The 14,226-nt window shown below is 39.5% G+C and overlaps 1 protein-coding gene across 7 annotated transcripts in view; it reads right to left on the bottom strand.

The window, feature by feature from the left end:
- The window catches only part of LARS2 (leucyl-tRNA synthetase 2, mitochondrial), a 173,460-nt gene that overhangs the window by 142,526 nt on the left and 16,708 nt on the right, over positions 1–14,226 (bottom strand). For 6 of the 7 annotated variants that reach the window (XM_036899365.2, XM_036899369.2, XM_036899367.2 and 3 more), the window contains exons 4-5: positions 10,304–10,395; positions 7,819–7,879 (exon numbers count right to left, since the gene is read on the bottom strand). In XM_036899365.2, the coding sequence (XP_036755260.2) occupies positions 7,819–7,879; positions 10,304–10,395 (153 nt within the window). Of the gene's footprint in view, positions 1–5,758; positions 5,811–7,818; positions 7,880–10,303; positions 10,396–14,226 lie in introns of those variants that run through there. The other variant, XM_036899377.2, reaches the window with a different exon arrangement.

Raw genomic sequence — 14,226 nt, 5'->3', positions numbered from 1 at the left:
GACACCAGAGCACTGCTGAGAAGACAGGGATCCAGGGTGAGGCACACCTGCCTCAATGGGCTGTGCCAGACAACTTGGAAGCTCACTCTGCCAACTGTCGCAAGGAACCCATGGGGCCATTCCCTAGCTCCAGTTCCTGATCACCAAGGCCATCACCTGAACCCATGACAGCAGAATGCAGTCCAAACCTTCTCCTCAGAAAGGCTGCCAATTATTCCACAAAATAAGTACTCCACAAAGAAACACATCTCTCTCATTGCACAGCTGGAATTTTATTTCCTCCTTACTCTTTCTTAGGAGATGTTCAGCTATTCAAATCCAGCTTTCAGTTTCTTTCCTTCGTCTCAAGATGATGCAAGCTGTTATGGGAATAATACCTGAAATAGTGAAATGCAGACTATTCTGAAGACATCATTTGATTATCATTCTGGCTCACCAGAAATGGATTAATTTCAGAAATGTATACATTTTTTTAAGTCCAGAGAATTAAGACTTTTATGTTGTGTGAGAAAGATGAGATTGCAGCTCAGGAGCTCAGCCATTCCTGCAGGGATTCCCACTCAGGGAGAGGCAGGAAGAATGAGGCCAGGACCCAGGTTTTAAAGTTGGCTTTCTCCATCTGGGGGAGGAAGATCACATTTCTGAGACACCTTATTTTTTAAACATTGTGTTGTCAGCTAGCCATCTGCTGATTTACCTATCTTTTATGAGACTTGAGGAATGTTACTTATAAATGGCACGGCCTAGTCAATTAAATAAACTACTCCTCTGCCCCCTCACTTTGCTGCTCTCTACGACCAAACACATTGTAAAGGTTTAATCAGAAAGCACTGGTGGACTCTGGGTAAGAGGGCGTTGAGAACACACGCTACTCAACTTATTCCCGTGACTCCCATTAAGATGGGGCCACGGGCACTGCACCAATACGGGAAACAAACATGCCATGGACATGCCAGAACTGCCACGGAATTTTGGCAGTTGGAATCAAACTGAAGAAAAATACCATAAGCCAGACAGTATTTCGCATCTTAAGAACAAACTGGTTCTTGAGAAGCAGGAGTCTGGCACCCCTTACTTGAAAAGGCCAGGTCCTGAGGGCACAGTGGGCTATGAGGCAGATGTAAAGCCCACAAACTAGACACCTCTGGCTGTAGAGTAGTGTAGGTAAAACTGTAATATTTCCACAATATCTTGTCTGGCTTTAGTATATCTGCATATCAATAGGCGTTCAGAGGTGGAAAGAAGAATGGCTTTAGTGCATTTGCATTATTCCTCAGGGGTGGAGAGAAGTTCATCTCCATATCTATGGGTAATTAATTACCTGGGCAAGGAGGGCTCATCTGTATCTGAGAGGTGAGGGGAGGGCCGATTTTGCTTCTGCTGGAGCATGAAAGAGAGAAGGCCCGGGACTGCAGTTTGTGAGCAATAAGCGAATTTTAAACTTTATTTCTCCCTTTGACCGATTTCGGGTTTTAGAGGTATTTTGCCCCGGGATTTCCTCTCCCTGGACTTACAGGTAGTTATGGCCAGGAGTACCTATGATACCATAACTCACACCTGGGTGAAGATCAGCCAAAGAGAAAGATGCACCAGGAGTAGTAGGTGCCCCAAACCCAGGAAGGAAGAGATGATGCCGAGACTAAACAGAGCTTCCACTCCACTCCCCTGAGGCTGATGGATTGATCTCTAAAGTGATATACTGGTCCATCGCCATTCAGGTGTAAGTCCAAGGAGAGGAAGAATGAGGCCAGGACCCAGGTTTTAAAGTTGGCTTTCTCCATCTGGGGGAGGAAGATTACATTTCTGAGCCACCTTATTTTTGAAACATTGTGTTAATTGTCAGCTAGCCATCTGCAGATTTACCTATCTTTTATGAGACTTGCGGAATGTTAATTATAAATGGCACGGCCTAGTCAATTAAATAAACTACTCCTCTGCCCCCTCACTTTGCTGCTCCCTACGACCAAACAGATTGTAAAGGTTTGGTCTGCAGATCACTAGCTCTGGATCTCCACCCCTGAGGAATGATGCAAATGCACTAAAGCCATACTTCTGTCCACCTCTGAATGCCTATTGATATGCAGATGTACTAAAGCCAGGCGAGATATTCTAGAAATGTTACAATTTTACCCACATAGTATTACATCAGTGCCAATATCATGTTTTGGGTATTATACTGTAGTTACATAAAATGTAAAAACTGGAGGAAGCTGGGTGAAGAGTACACAGTATTGCTCTGTATTATTTTGGTGACTTCCTGTGAGTCTATAATTATTAAAAAAAAAAAAAAGAAAAGAAAAGATCCAGGATCAAGGTGTACTACAGAATTTTGAAAGAAAAAATAGTTCTATAGCCCCAAAAATTGATGTTCATATTTGAAAGCAAAGGAAAGTCATTCTCAGTTTGAAAATGAAAATGAAAATGATGTATGATGTCAGAAAAGCAAGAGTTAAAATTCCCACAAATCAAAATTTTAAAAATAGGTGGTCATGCTCCTAAAGGTTTAATGATGGGCACTGAAACTAGTTAAGGCTCATGAAATTTAAATAGTTTTTATGAATGCGATTTTTAAACTAGAACCAAATAACAAACATAATGTTTAGGAAATGATATATGATCAGAAAAATTATAATATAGGAATAAATGAGGCCTAAAATCCTCTGGAAAATTCATTTAGAAAGCAGGACACATAACTGCCTGCTAATTTTCTTACCTTACATGGGGAACAAAAAATACATACTACTTTATTATTAATGTTGATTCTAAACATGTTTTTAAAAAAAATACAATTGTTTTTTAAAAAATCTGTAGAGGAAAAAAGAACAAAATCCAAAATGCAAGATGCTGTGAAAAAATGTCTAATCAGAAAATAAACACCAGTTATGAAAATAAATACAAATAGCTTACATTTTCTTATTAAAGACCAAAACTCTAGAGTGGCCAAAAAAAGGTTTCCCCCTCAGGAATTGTCCATCTTTAAAATTTTTAAATTAACTGTATCTACAAGTGATGTCAAAAAAGAATTCAACAAATAAAGGCTAAAAGTTTAAGAAAATGAGCAAACCATATCAAGGAAACAGAAACATAAGAGAATAGGAGTGGCACTGTTACTGAGACAGTAAGAGGAAACGTCTGTTCCCAGGTATTAAAAACCAGCTACTAAGCAATTGTAATTAAAAATAGTTTCATAATGATACAATAAATAGATCAAATGAACAGAAATAGAACTAGGTATAATAATAGCATAAAAGAACCAAGTTACAATAAAGGCAGCCTTTTAAATCAGTGATGAAATATTTTAAAAATAAAAACAAACAATTGGTTATTTTAAAAATTTTTATTAAGGTATCATTGATATACAATCTTCTGAAGGTTTCACATGAGCAACTTTGTGGTCACTACATTCACCTATATTAAGTCCCCCCCCACCCCACTGTAGTCACTGTCCATCAGCTTAGTAAGATGCCATAGAGTCACTACTTGTCTTCTCTGTGCTACACTGTCTTCCCCGTGAACCCCCCCTACCCCAACACTGGATGTACCAATCATAATGTCCCTCAATCCCCTTCTCCCTCCCTCCCCACACGCCCTCTCCCACCCCTCCCCTTTTGTAACCACTAGTCCCTTCTTGGAGTCTGTGAGTCTGCTGCTGTTTTGTTCCTTCGGTTTTGCTTTGTTGTTATACTCCACAAATGAGTGAAATCATTTGATACTTGTCTTTCTCCACCTGGTTTGTTTCAGTGAGCATAATACCTTCTAGCTCCATCCATGTGGTTGCAAATGACAGGATTTCTTCTCTTCAGTTGCTTCCATTTCTTGGCTATTTTTAAATAGTGCTGTGATAAACATAGGGGTGCAAATGTCTTTTTGAAACTGGGATCCTGCATCCTAAATTCCTAGGAGGGGAATTCTTGGGTCAAATGGTATTTCTATTTTTAGTTTTTTGAGGAACCTCCATACTGCTTTCCACAATCGTTGAACTAATTTACATTCCCACCAACAGTGTAGAAGGGTTCCGCTTTCTTCTCATCCTCACCAGCATTTGTTGTTCCTTGTCTTTTTGATGTTAGCCATCCTAACTGGTATGGAGTGATATCTCACTGTGGTTTTAATTTCCATTTCCCTGATAATTAGAGATGTGGAGCATCTTTTCATATGCTTGTCGGCCATCTAAATTTCTTCTTTGGAGAAGTGCCTGTTCAGATCTTCTGCCAATTTTTTAATTGGCTTATTTGCTTTTTGCTTGTTGAGGTGCATGAGCTCTTTGTATATTTTGGATGTCAACTACTTATCGGATATGTCATGTATGAATATATTCTCCTATAATGTAGGACGCCTTTTTGTTCTACTGATGGTGTCTTTTGCTGTACAGAAGCTTTTTAGTTTGATGTAGTCCCACTTGTTAATTTTTACTTTTGTTTCCCTTGACTGAGATGTGTTCAGGAAAAATTTGCTCATGTTTCTAGTCAAGAGATTTTTGCCTATGTTTTCTTCTAAGAATTTTATGGTTTCATGACTTACATTCAGGTTTTTGATCCATTTCAAGTTTACTTTTGTGTATGGAATTAGACAATAATCCAGTTAATTCTCTTACATGTAGCTGTACAGTTTTGCCAACACCAGTTGTTGAAGAGGCTGTCGTTTCCCCATTGTATATCCATGGCACCTTTATCATATATTAATTGACCACATATGTTTGGGTTTATATCTGGGCTCTCTATTCTGTTCCATTGGTCTATGGGTCTGTTCTTGTGCCAGTACCAAATTGTCTTGATTACTATGGCTTTGTAGTAGAGCTTGAAGTTGGGGAGCGTAATGACCCCTCCCCCAATGTATTCTTCCTTCTCAGGATTGCTTTGGCTATTTGGGTTTTTTGTGGTTCCATATGAATTTTATAACTATTTGCTCTAGTTCATTGAAGAATGCTGTTGTATTTTGACAGGGATTGCACTGAATCTGTAGATTGCTTTAGGCAGGATGGCCATTTTGACAATATTAATTCATCCTATCCATAAGCATGGGATATATTTCCATTTACTGGTGTCTTCTTTAATTTCTCTACAATTGGTTGTTTACAAAAAGTAGTAATTCTGTATCTTATATCATATACTAAAATAATTCCAGTCAAGTTAAATGTAAAAATTAAATGAGAAAAGACTGAGATATGAATTTATTTACCTTCTCAAAGAAGGTCTTTACAAGTACATATTTGTGTAATAATAATAATCCCACTATAAACAAAATGGAGGGCAAATGAGAAATTGAGGAAAAATATTCGTAACAAAATAAAAATCATTAAGAAAAGGACAATTGTAACAGCTTGGTAGGGTGATAGCTGGAACCTAGAATTATGTATATAAATGTTTTATCACTGTGTTGTACACTTGAAACTAATGTAATGTAATACTGTGCGTCAACTACCCTTCAATAAAATATAATTATTAAAAAAAAAAAAAAAGAAAAGGACAAACACCCCCACCTATATGGACAAAACACATGATTAGATCATGCACACACACATTCCAAATTCAAACATTCACTGAATACATGAAAAGAATGCACTACCACTAATAATTAAAAGAAATGCAAATGAAAACAACTGCATGATAACTTGGGAGTGTGAATCCGTACAGTCCTTATACCTTTAAATACCATAAGCCAAATTATATTTTAAGTTATCATTTAAGAACCACAAGCCTCAAATTTGTTCATGGCTTTCTTGAGAATTCATATTAAAGAAGTAATAAAACTTACATGCCAAGATTTCTGCCCCAAGTGTGGGAGGATGAATGCAGACAAGCTGGCCAGTAGATTAGCCCAGCCTTGCCACTTGAGTGACCAGCAATGAAGTGATGTCAATACAAGCACCTACACTTTAGAGCTTTCTAGGGATCCAAAGAGATAATGGGTGCTGACCCATAGTAAGTGCCAGTAACTACTAGACAGAGGTAGAAGCAATGGTGATATTGAATCACAACACTGCACAACAGGTTCAAAATCCCTAATCTGAAATGCTTGTGGTCAAATGTGCTTCCAAATTAAGGTCTTTTTGGATATTAAAAGATAATAGTGTATTTTATCCAGCCAAGTCTGGGAGAGTACCTGGTGATCAATTACATTTCTATTCCCATAGTAAAATTTATGAATATTCATTCTCTGTGAGATAAGCATCAGTTCAGGTCAGGTTTTGCAGTCAAATGAGTTATGAAAAAACTTTCAGTTTTTAAAGCTTTTTGGACCACAGATTTGTACAAGAGGGATTGCAAACCCATACTTACACTAAGTAGAGAAACATCATAATCTATTTAAATGTATGATAATAAGTGATAGGTTACATTAAATTAGGATATATTCATAAGATGGACAGTAATACAGCTATAAAAAGTGACTTTTTCCAAAAAATATTCAGTAGAATGGGAAAACGTTCATGAATAGTAGGTAAAAAAAAATGATAAACATGCATTATGAATTCAATTTTGCAAAAGTAAACTATATAGATGTTTATAATTCTAAAATAAAAGATTAGAAGGAATCATCACAGGCTGTTAAATTTGTCATACTGACTTATGTTCTTTATACTTTTCTGTATCTTCTAACCTTCTATGATAATCAGGAAAATAATCCATTAATATTCTGAATCATTTATGGTTAATGTTCCTGTACAGGATTCTGTTAGTCATCACCCTAACCCTAGAGGGCTAATGAGTCCTTCTTTGCTCGCAAGGAATTTAGAGTCTCACCCATGGAGAACTCTGGAATCACTTGGCTCTCCAGGCATTACATGAATTTCATTCTCTATCAGCAATGCTCAGGACAACCTGACCCAGGCAACTGGACTTTTTCACACCTCCACCAAATCAAACACTAGTGACTTCACAAGTCAGTGGTAAAAATGCCATCATGGTGTAATTAAACTTGGTTTAGCCCATGACCTTATCTAAAGAAACTACCAAAAGAAAAAAAAAGTAAAAATTGACTTTCACCTCTTTTCACTGTACTCATCAAATCTCTGTCATTTAGGAAATTGTTGGGGGAGGAGGAGGAGAGCTCATTTAGGGTTACTGTAGGTGCTTCTCATGAGTAAATGTGAACTTGACAGGCCCAGAATGAAAACCCCAGTCATTTTGTGGAATAAATGGAATGCTAAGAGGGATATGACATTGGAAGGGCCCTTACAGAGGGGACAAGCAAGAGTCCATCTTAGCCTCACAGACCGCTCATCAATGTCTAAAGGGTAGGCCTCTGGCCAGAGCTTGGAAAGGTTCAGTTCATGTTTAGAATGAGTGTTCTTAACACCCAGGTGGTCTGCACTGAAATCCTCCCCGGCCTGGAATTCTCCACTGGTTTAATACATAGTTACACTTATGTGACAGAATCATAACAGGCTGTCATGAGCCTCAATTCTGAATTTGGGGCAAAAGGCAAATAAATGGTCAATCACGGAACAGCTAATCACCTAGAAGGACCAAATGGGTTGAGGTTTAATCATCTTTACATAGATTCCAATGGTATTTTTAAACTAAAAACAGGAGAAATCCTTGCGCAAAGCTTTTGCCACTCATAAATCATAGCCAACTATGAAGTTAAATAAGAAGTTAATTCTCTTAGCTTAATTCTACTTAAAATTCTTGTCTGCAGGCAAATTATCCAGTGGGGATACTTTTCTATTTGTGGTGCGCTCACTAATCCTTCCCTCCTGCTCTCTGCCTGGTTCCCTTCCCTTCTCCCACCCCAAAGATCATGAAGTAAATGCACAGCCTCCTGTGCAATCGGGAACTTTGCTAAAACAAAGACCTGTCAGCAAAAAGGGTGACTTACCCTGTCCCAGCTGAAACACAAGCCCAGTCGATCGAGCTGTTTCCTCATGTGTTCAATATTACTGTGAAAGAAAGGGAAGAAAATTTTGTTTGTTTTTTCTGGGGAGGTGGTGACCATAAATAAGCTACACTTTGAGAAGGTGAAAGGAAGTGGAAAAATCTTGATTATTCAAAAGGACTTGAAGTGTTGTTTTGCTCTGACAGAAAAATTAATCACTAAGAATCAATAAAAATATCACTATGTTAGAAGACACCTATTCTTTGGACTTATACAGAATCTACTAGAAACTATTGTGGTCTTTGGCCCTGGATTGGCCCTTCCTCTGTCCATTCAGTTAGGCAACCGCTTTGATATGTGCATTCCTGACACATCCATATATCTGCATTATGCATAAATTTAAGCCAAGCATTTGCAAGTTTAAAATAGACTGAAGAGAAAAAAAACCTTCATGTACAAATTGTGGGAAAACAAAAGAAACCTGGTTTAGTGCTGTCAACCAAAACCTAAAATCTAATACTATTCAACAGTTTTTTAAAGAAACCTGGTTTAGTGCTGTCAACCAAAACCTAAAATCTAATACTATTCAACAGTTTTTGAAAGACAGAGGGCAAAATGAATTAATCAATATTAATATAACATGAAATAAGGAAACAAGTTATTTTTTCTAGTCATTAAAGAAAAAGCACTGATTCATTTCTACTGTGTCCTCTTTCAGTTCAAGCAGCTGAAAACATGAAAAGCCATGAAAAAATTCTCTAGGTGATGTGTGGTTGGCTAACAATAGCACCTTTTATTCTAGGACTTGTGCTAAGCATTTTGCAGAAGATTCCTTGCTATAGAGGATGTTTGTGTCGCCCCTGCACCCTGAATTCATATGTTGAAACGAAATCTCCAATATGACAAAAGGTGAAGGTGGGGCCTTTGGGAGGTGATTAGGTCATGAGGGCAGAGCCCTGATGAATGGGATCAGTGACTTTATAGAAGACACCCCAGGGAGCTTCCTTGCCCCTCTTCCACCAGATGAGGACACAGAGAAAAGAGGACATCTGTAAGCCAGGAAGTGGGTCCTCACCAGACACCAAATCGGCAGGTGCCTTGATCTTAAGACTTCCCATCCCCTACAACTGTGAGAAATAAATTTCTGTTGTTTATCAGCAACCCAGACTATGGTATTTTTGTTATAGCATCTAAGACAGTACTCAATCCTTATTTATTCATATGAGGTAGGAATTATGACTATCTTTTTTTACAGATAAACTGAAGCATAGAGGCATTAAGTCATTTCCTCAAGGTGATTAGTAGCAAGAAGGAAAGGCAGGATTTGCACCTAGATGGCCTGATTCAGGGGCCATCTTCTCAATGGTTACTATCTAGTGGAGGGGTTGGCAAACTTTTTCTGTAAAGGATGAGATGGTAAACGTTATCAGCTTTTGAAGCTATATGGTCTCTGTCACAGCTACTGAACTCTGCCATTGTATTATGAAAGCAACCAATGGACAATATGTAAACAAATGGGTATGACTGTGTTGCAATGAAATTTTATTTACAAAATCAGGCAGGAACAATTTTGGTCCACGTGCCAATATTTGTCAATCCTTGATCTAGCTTACATCAAATTTATGTCATATTTGATCATAATTTCCTTTTTTCATCACCCCCATTAATCTAGAATTAATCATAACTGAAAAAGTAGAAACTAGGGGTTGGGGAAAAAAAGATAAGTGGATGGTACAGTAGACATTTTTTGCAATGTAGCCTGGGACAAGATAATGCAAATGGAGGTGAAAGACAATGGGGACAGCCCCTGAAACTGCCCTCCTGTTATCTCTGAGGGATGGTGTGGGAAAGGCCCTGGATATTTGTGAAAGGCTATGGGGCAAGCCCAGAACACTCTGCTGGGTTCTGGTATGAGGCCTTCAAGATTTTACCGGGAGGGAGAGAGATGGCCACCACTGGACCGCATCAACATGAAAGCTTGAGGCCAGGTGGGATTGGTAATGTGTTCCCCTTGGAGAAAGCCACACCCAAAATATATTTGTCACATATGTCTATGTTGAACATCTAAATTCCTCTTGCTATGGGATGGTGAAGTCAAAGAATTAACAGAACTTTCAGAGACAATGATCACACAGAATTTGGATATAGCTCAAACTATGGTCAAGATAAGAAGCATTGTAGAAATTTAACAAATTCATCCCTGTCCTCCTTCTTTTTCCTTCCCAGTGCAAATGCTCAAAGGAAGAATAACTTTGTAAATAAAAAGCCATCAAAATGAACACATAAATGAATACCCAAAACCTTCCTTGTGATTTCTTGGATAAGAATACAGCATGTTAAAAGGCAAACACCAATACATAAGATTCTGTTTATCGCTTGGCAGACTACAGTGTTTTATTTATTTGCTTTCTTTTCCTCCAACACAGATTTTTAAAAATGTTTTGACATTTCTGTATGTAAGTGTTTGAATATGCCTGTAGATGCATACCTTTGCGTCCAACTTTCTGGATGCAGATTCCTCTCAATGGCAGCATTTTCAGCAGGTAGTCCAAATGCATCCCATCCCATGGGGTTGATGACCTAGCATCCAGAAAAGAAACATTAGTCATGACAGACTGCTAAGACCTCTATCAGTATCCTCTTCTGGGCAATAAATGGGTGTTCTTGCCTATATAACATGTCTTATCCCTTTCTGGATGGTTTCAAACCATACTTCTGAAAGCCAGCTGGCTGTGGATGACATAAGCATAGAAGACAATTGAGAAGGTTATACACCAAGGGGCCAACAGCAGTTATCTCTGAGTACATGTTTTCATGACTACTTTCTACTTTCTTCTTCTGGTCTGTATCATCTGTAAAGAAGATGAACTATTTTTCTGGAATTACAAAAAGTTTCTTTCAATTTCAAAAATATACATATATAAAAATGTATAGGCATTTATAATGCTCACCTCATGTTAGTATTTTCCAATTAAAGAGCTGTGCTGTCCAATATGGTAGCCATTAGCCACATGTGGTTATGTACATTTAAACAAATTAAATTAAAAATTCTGTGCCTCAGTCACACTGGCCACATTTCAAGTGTGCAACAGCCACTTCAAATCACTCCCTTTAAGATATTTCCATTCTCAGGAGAACATGGAATCCTAAGATCTTAGCGCTTAAAGAGGCTGTTGAGATTTCCTTAAGGTAATGATGAATATTTAGAAGTATTTGCTGATCACCACCTCATACCCATGCATATCAAAATGGGATATTTTCCACTAAAGAAATGGGTGTTTTATCTTTACAAATAACTTTTCCCTCTGATTACTGAAGTAATGCATGTCCACCATAAATAATCTTATACACAGAGAAAAATATTCAGATATTCAGAAGAAAATAAAACTGACCTGTAATTCCACCATACAGACATACATAACCAGTTAAATTTGGTAAATTTATATCTAATTTTTAAGCATTGGGATTATTATTGTTCTACATGTTTTTTATCTCCTATTTCTTTTTTCTGTGCACCTGGAATTTCCTCCACTCTTCAGTCTGGCCCAAGAACCCCCCAGGGTGCTCACAAGTATCCCCCATGGCCATTGCTGCCTTAGGTCCATAAGCACCTGTAATTCAAAGTCCCCCAAAGTGGCCTCATCTCCCCACCCCAGTCCCCAGATCTGTCCTCTCCCTTGTCTCTCACAGCAGGTGGCAGAAAGAGACCGAGCATGCTCCTCCCAGTGGTTGGGGCCACTTGCCTTAAAGTCATCTTCCATTATGCATGTTATTTTTCACTGGGTTTCAGTAGTCTCACGGAATAATTCCATGTCAAGAACAAAGCCCATGCACCTAAAATCAGAGCTGCTCTAACTCCTTAGGCTAATGAATGGGAAGTGCCCACAAAGGCCCACTCATCAAAACTGTGTGGTCTGAGAGGAAAGAACCTGAACCCAAACCCGCCCTGTAGAGGCAGTGGGACCTGAGGCGCATTACTTACTCAGTCTCAACCATTTATGGTAACTAACAGCAGCCTCCTTGAACTATTAAGAATTATTTGCTGTGATATCTGTGGTGCATCCTGCACGGTAAACGGCAGCACTGGCCACTGTAGCAACTGTTGTCACCTGCTTGATCCACTTTAATTATGGTGGCTCTCTGATAAAAAGTTGTGAGACACCTTGAACTTACACGTCCTCATCTACTTATGTTCCTAAGGGTGTGTTTTTCACGACAAGCTTCTGTAGCAGTTTGTCCCAGGCACTGGAAGTTCTTAACCAAACCAAACAGACCATGACGCTCCAGGGCCAACTGGCTACTTGGCCTTTTTCCATAAAAGGGACCCAGCAGTTCTTTCCCATGGAATTAATGGCTCACATCAGAGGCTTTGCTTGAAAGCAGGCCAGCTGCTCTTGCCACAGATAATCAGACCAGGGTAGTCCATGAGCAGAAGGCAGCCACCACTGCGCTGCGCCGGATGCTGCCTGGTAGGTTTTGCTGTATGAGGGGTGGTGGTGGCTCTAATCTGCTTTCTGGAGGAGATACGTCTTGGTGACGAACAGCACTACGGCCCCCTCCAGCTTGCTGCTGCTCTAGGAGAACCGGGCTGGCCACGGCCTGGGCTGTGCTTCCTAGTCTTGGTGTCTGGGACGTCCGGGAAGCCCTGGATTTCCAGCCTGAGCTGACATGACTCCCAAGCCACCAACCTCTAGTCCTTGCATCCATACGCCTCCCGAGGAGAGTCTGAATAGGAAGCTCTTCCTTTCCCTTTATTGGATGTTTCTCAAATTATGAACACAGTACAAGCTTATTTTAACAAGCAAAATGACACAATACATGAATATAAAGACAATCCTCTCCTGAGCCTCTCCCCCTGGCCCTGATCCCCATTCTCAACCCCTTAATGTAACCAGTAACACCAGCCTTTAACATATGGACACCTGTACAAATTATGTACGTGTATGTGTGTCTTTTAAAAATACTCTAACATTCTCTGGGAACACCTACTTGATGTAGTTTTAGGAACATGAGTGGACATAACCAAATCCAGTTGATCTTTTGGACCCAAAGTCTCTTTTCCTCTTGCTAAATGTGATAGACCCAAAGTGTCATCTGTCTAAATAGCACCCTTCCCTTCTTTTGGGAAACTGCTCCTCCTCCAAATTTATATAGCCCTGTTGCGGTCTGGCTACAGAGAGAGGCACATGCCTGAATCCTTTCTCCAGACTTGTCTGCGGTCTGGGCCTGGTGGGGGTGGGGATGGGAAGGAGTGTGCAACAGAGACAGTGATGAGAATGGCCCACTCTCTTCTCTCCTTGGTCAGGAAGCAACAAGGATATGAGACCAGGACTCCAGGTGGCCCTGCCTTCCACCTGGGGGAGATGTCTGAGAAAATAAAGCTGGCAAATGGAGAGAAGCAGAAATGGGAGCAGACAGACTGGGGACATGGACAGCCTTCAAGGACCTGTTCCCAGTTTCTAGGGGGCCTGGGTGGCACAATTTTTCCTTGGATTCTGTAAGTTACACCGGTTTGTTTTATAGATAAAAACAAACAAAACCTCCCTTTCTGCTTAAGCTGGTCTGAGCTGGGTTTCAGTCCTGGGTAACCAGGAATCCTGATGAAAACAACCACCCTTTGGGATACAGCTTCCTACCAACTACTGCTTAATCCATAGATGAAAAATATTCCCCTGTAGTAACTATTAAGCATCACAGTTTTTTCTCTTTTCTTTTTAATTTTCAAGAGCTTAAAAAAAGATCCTATGTCGGAGATTTGTCCTGGATTAGTAGAAAGTTCTGAAATCCTTCCACTGAAAGCACTGGGGTGCAGCACCCAGCTGTGCTCTCCTAGGGCTGCTCCCTGGGCAGAGCACCGTACCATTCCACCCGAACAGGAAGAACTTAATTACCACTTGGTTTCTCTGTTGGAACTGCTAAAATGGCACCAGTTCAATGTTTCTCCCTATTAACATTCTGTTAGGTACTGTCCATATTTTTAAATAAAATCCATACAGAGATAGTCACAAAAACCAGTCTGGATTTATGTAATATACTTATTCATTTCTATTTTTGTTTTCAGATGAAATTGCCATTAAAAGATATTCTTAGCTCACGTTACCCAAGCTGTCTATGAAAATAAAGTTAGAATATCTTAAAGCTTCTCAATATTTCATATTCTTAACAAAAATTACCGAAAAACAAATGTCTGCCCTAGAATACAGACTGGGAAAGCCTTTTTGCATGTTTAAGTCAGGATAGCTCTTTCCACCATGGGCTAGATTATTGGAATAAACGTTGTGAGCCAAGTTCCTATGAAATAGGAAAGGGTCCCAGCGTTTCTATACCCTGGGTTTCCCAGAGACCCACTGACCAGGGCAGAACTCATGCTAGTGCTGTACAATGATTCTCTACTATCACGGGGAACAAAGC

This window comes from Manis pentadactyla, chromosome 1 (assembly GCF_030020395.1).
Source record: "Manis pentadactyla isolate mManPen7 chromosome 1, mManPen7.hap1, whole genome shotgun sequence".
NCBI lineage: Eukaryota > Metazoa > Chordata > Mammalia > Pholidota > Manidae > Manis > Manis pentadactyla.
This window is presented reverse-complemented; position numbering and strand designations above follow the sequence as displayed.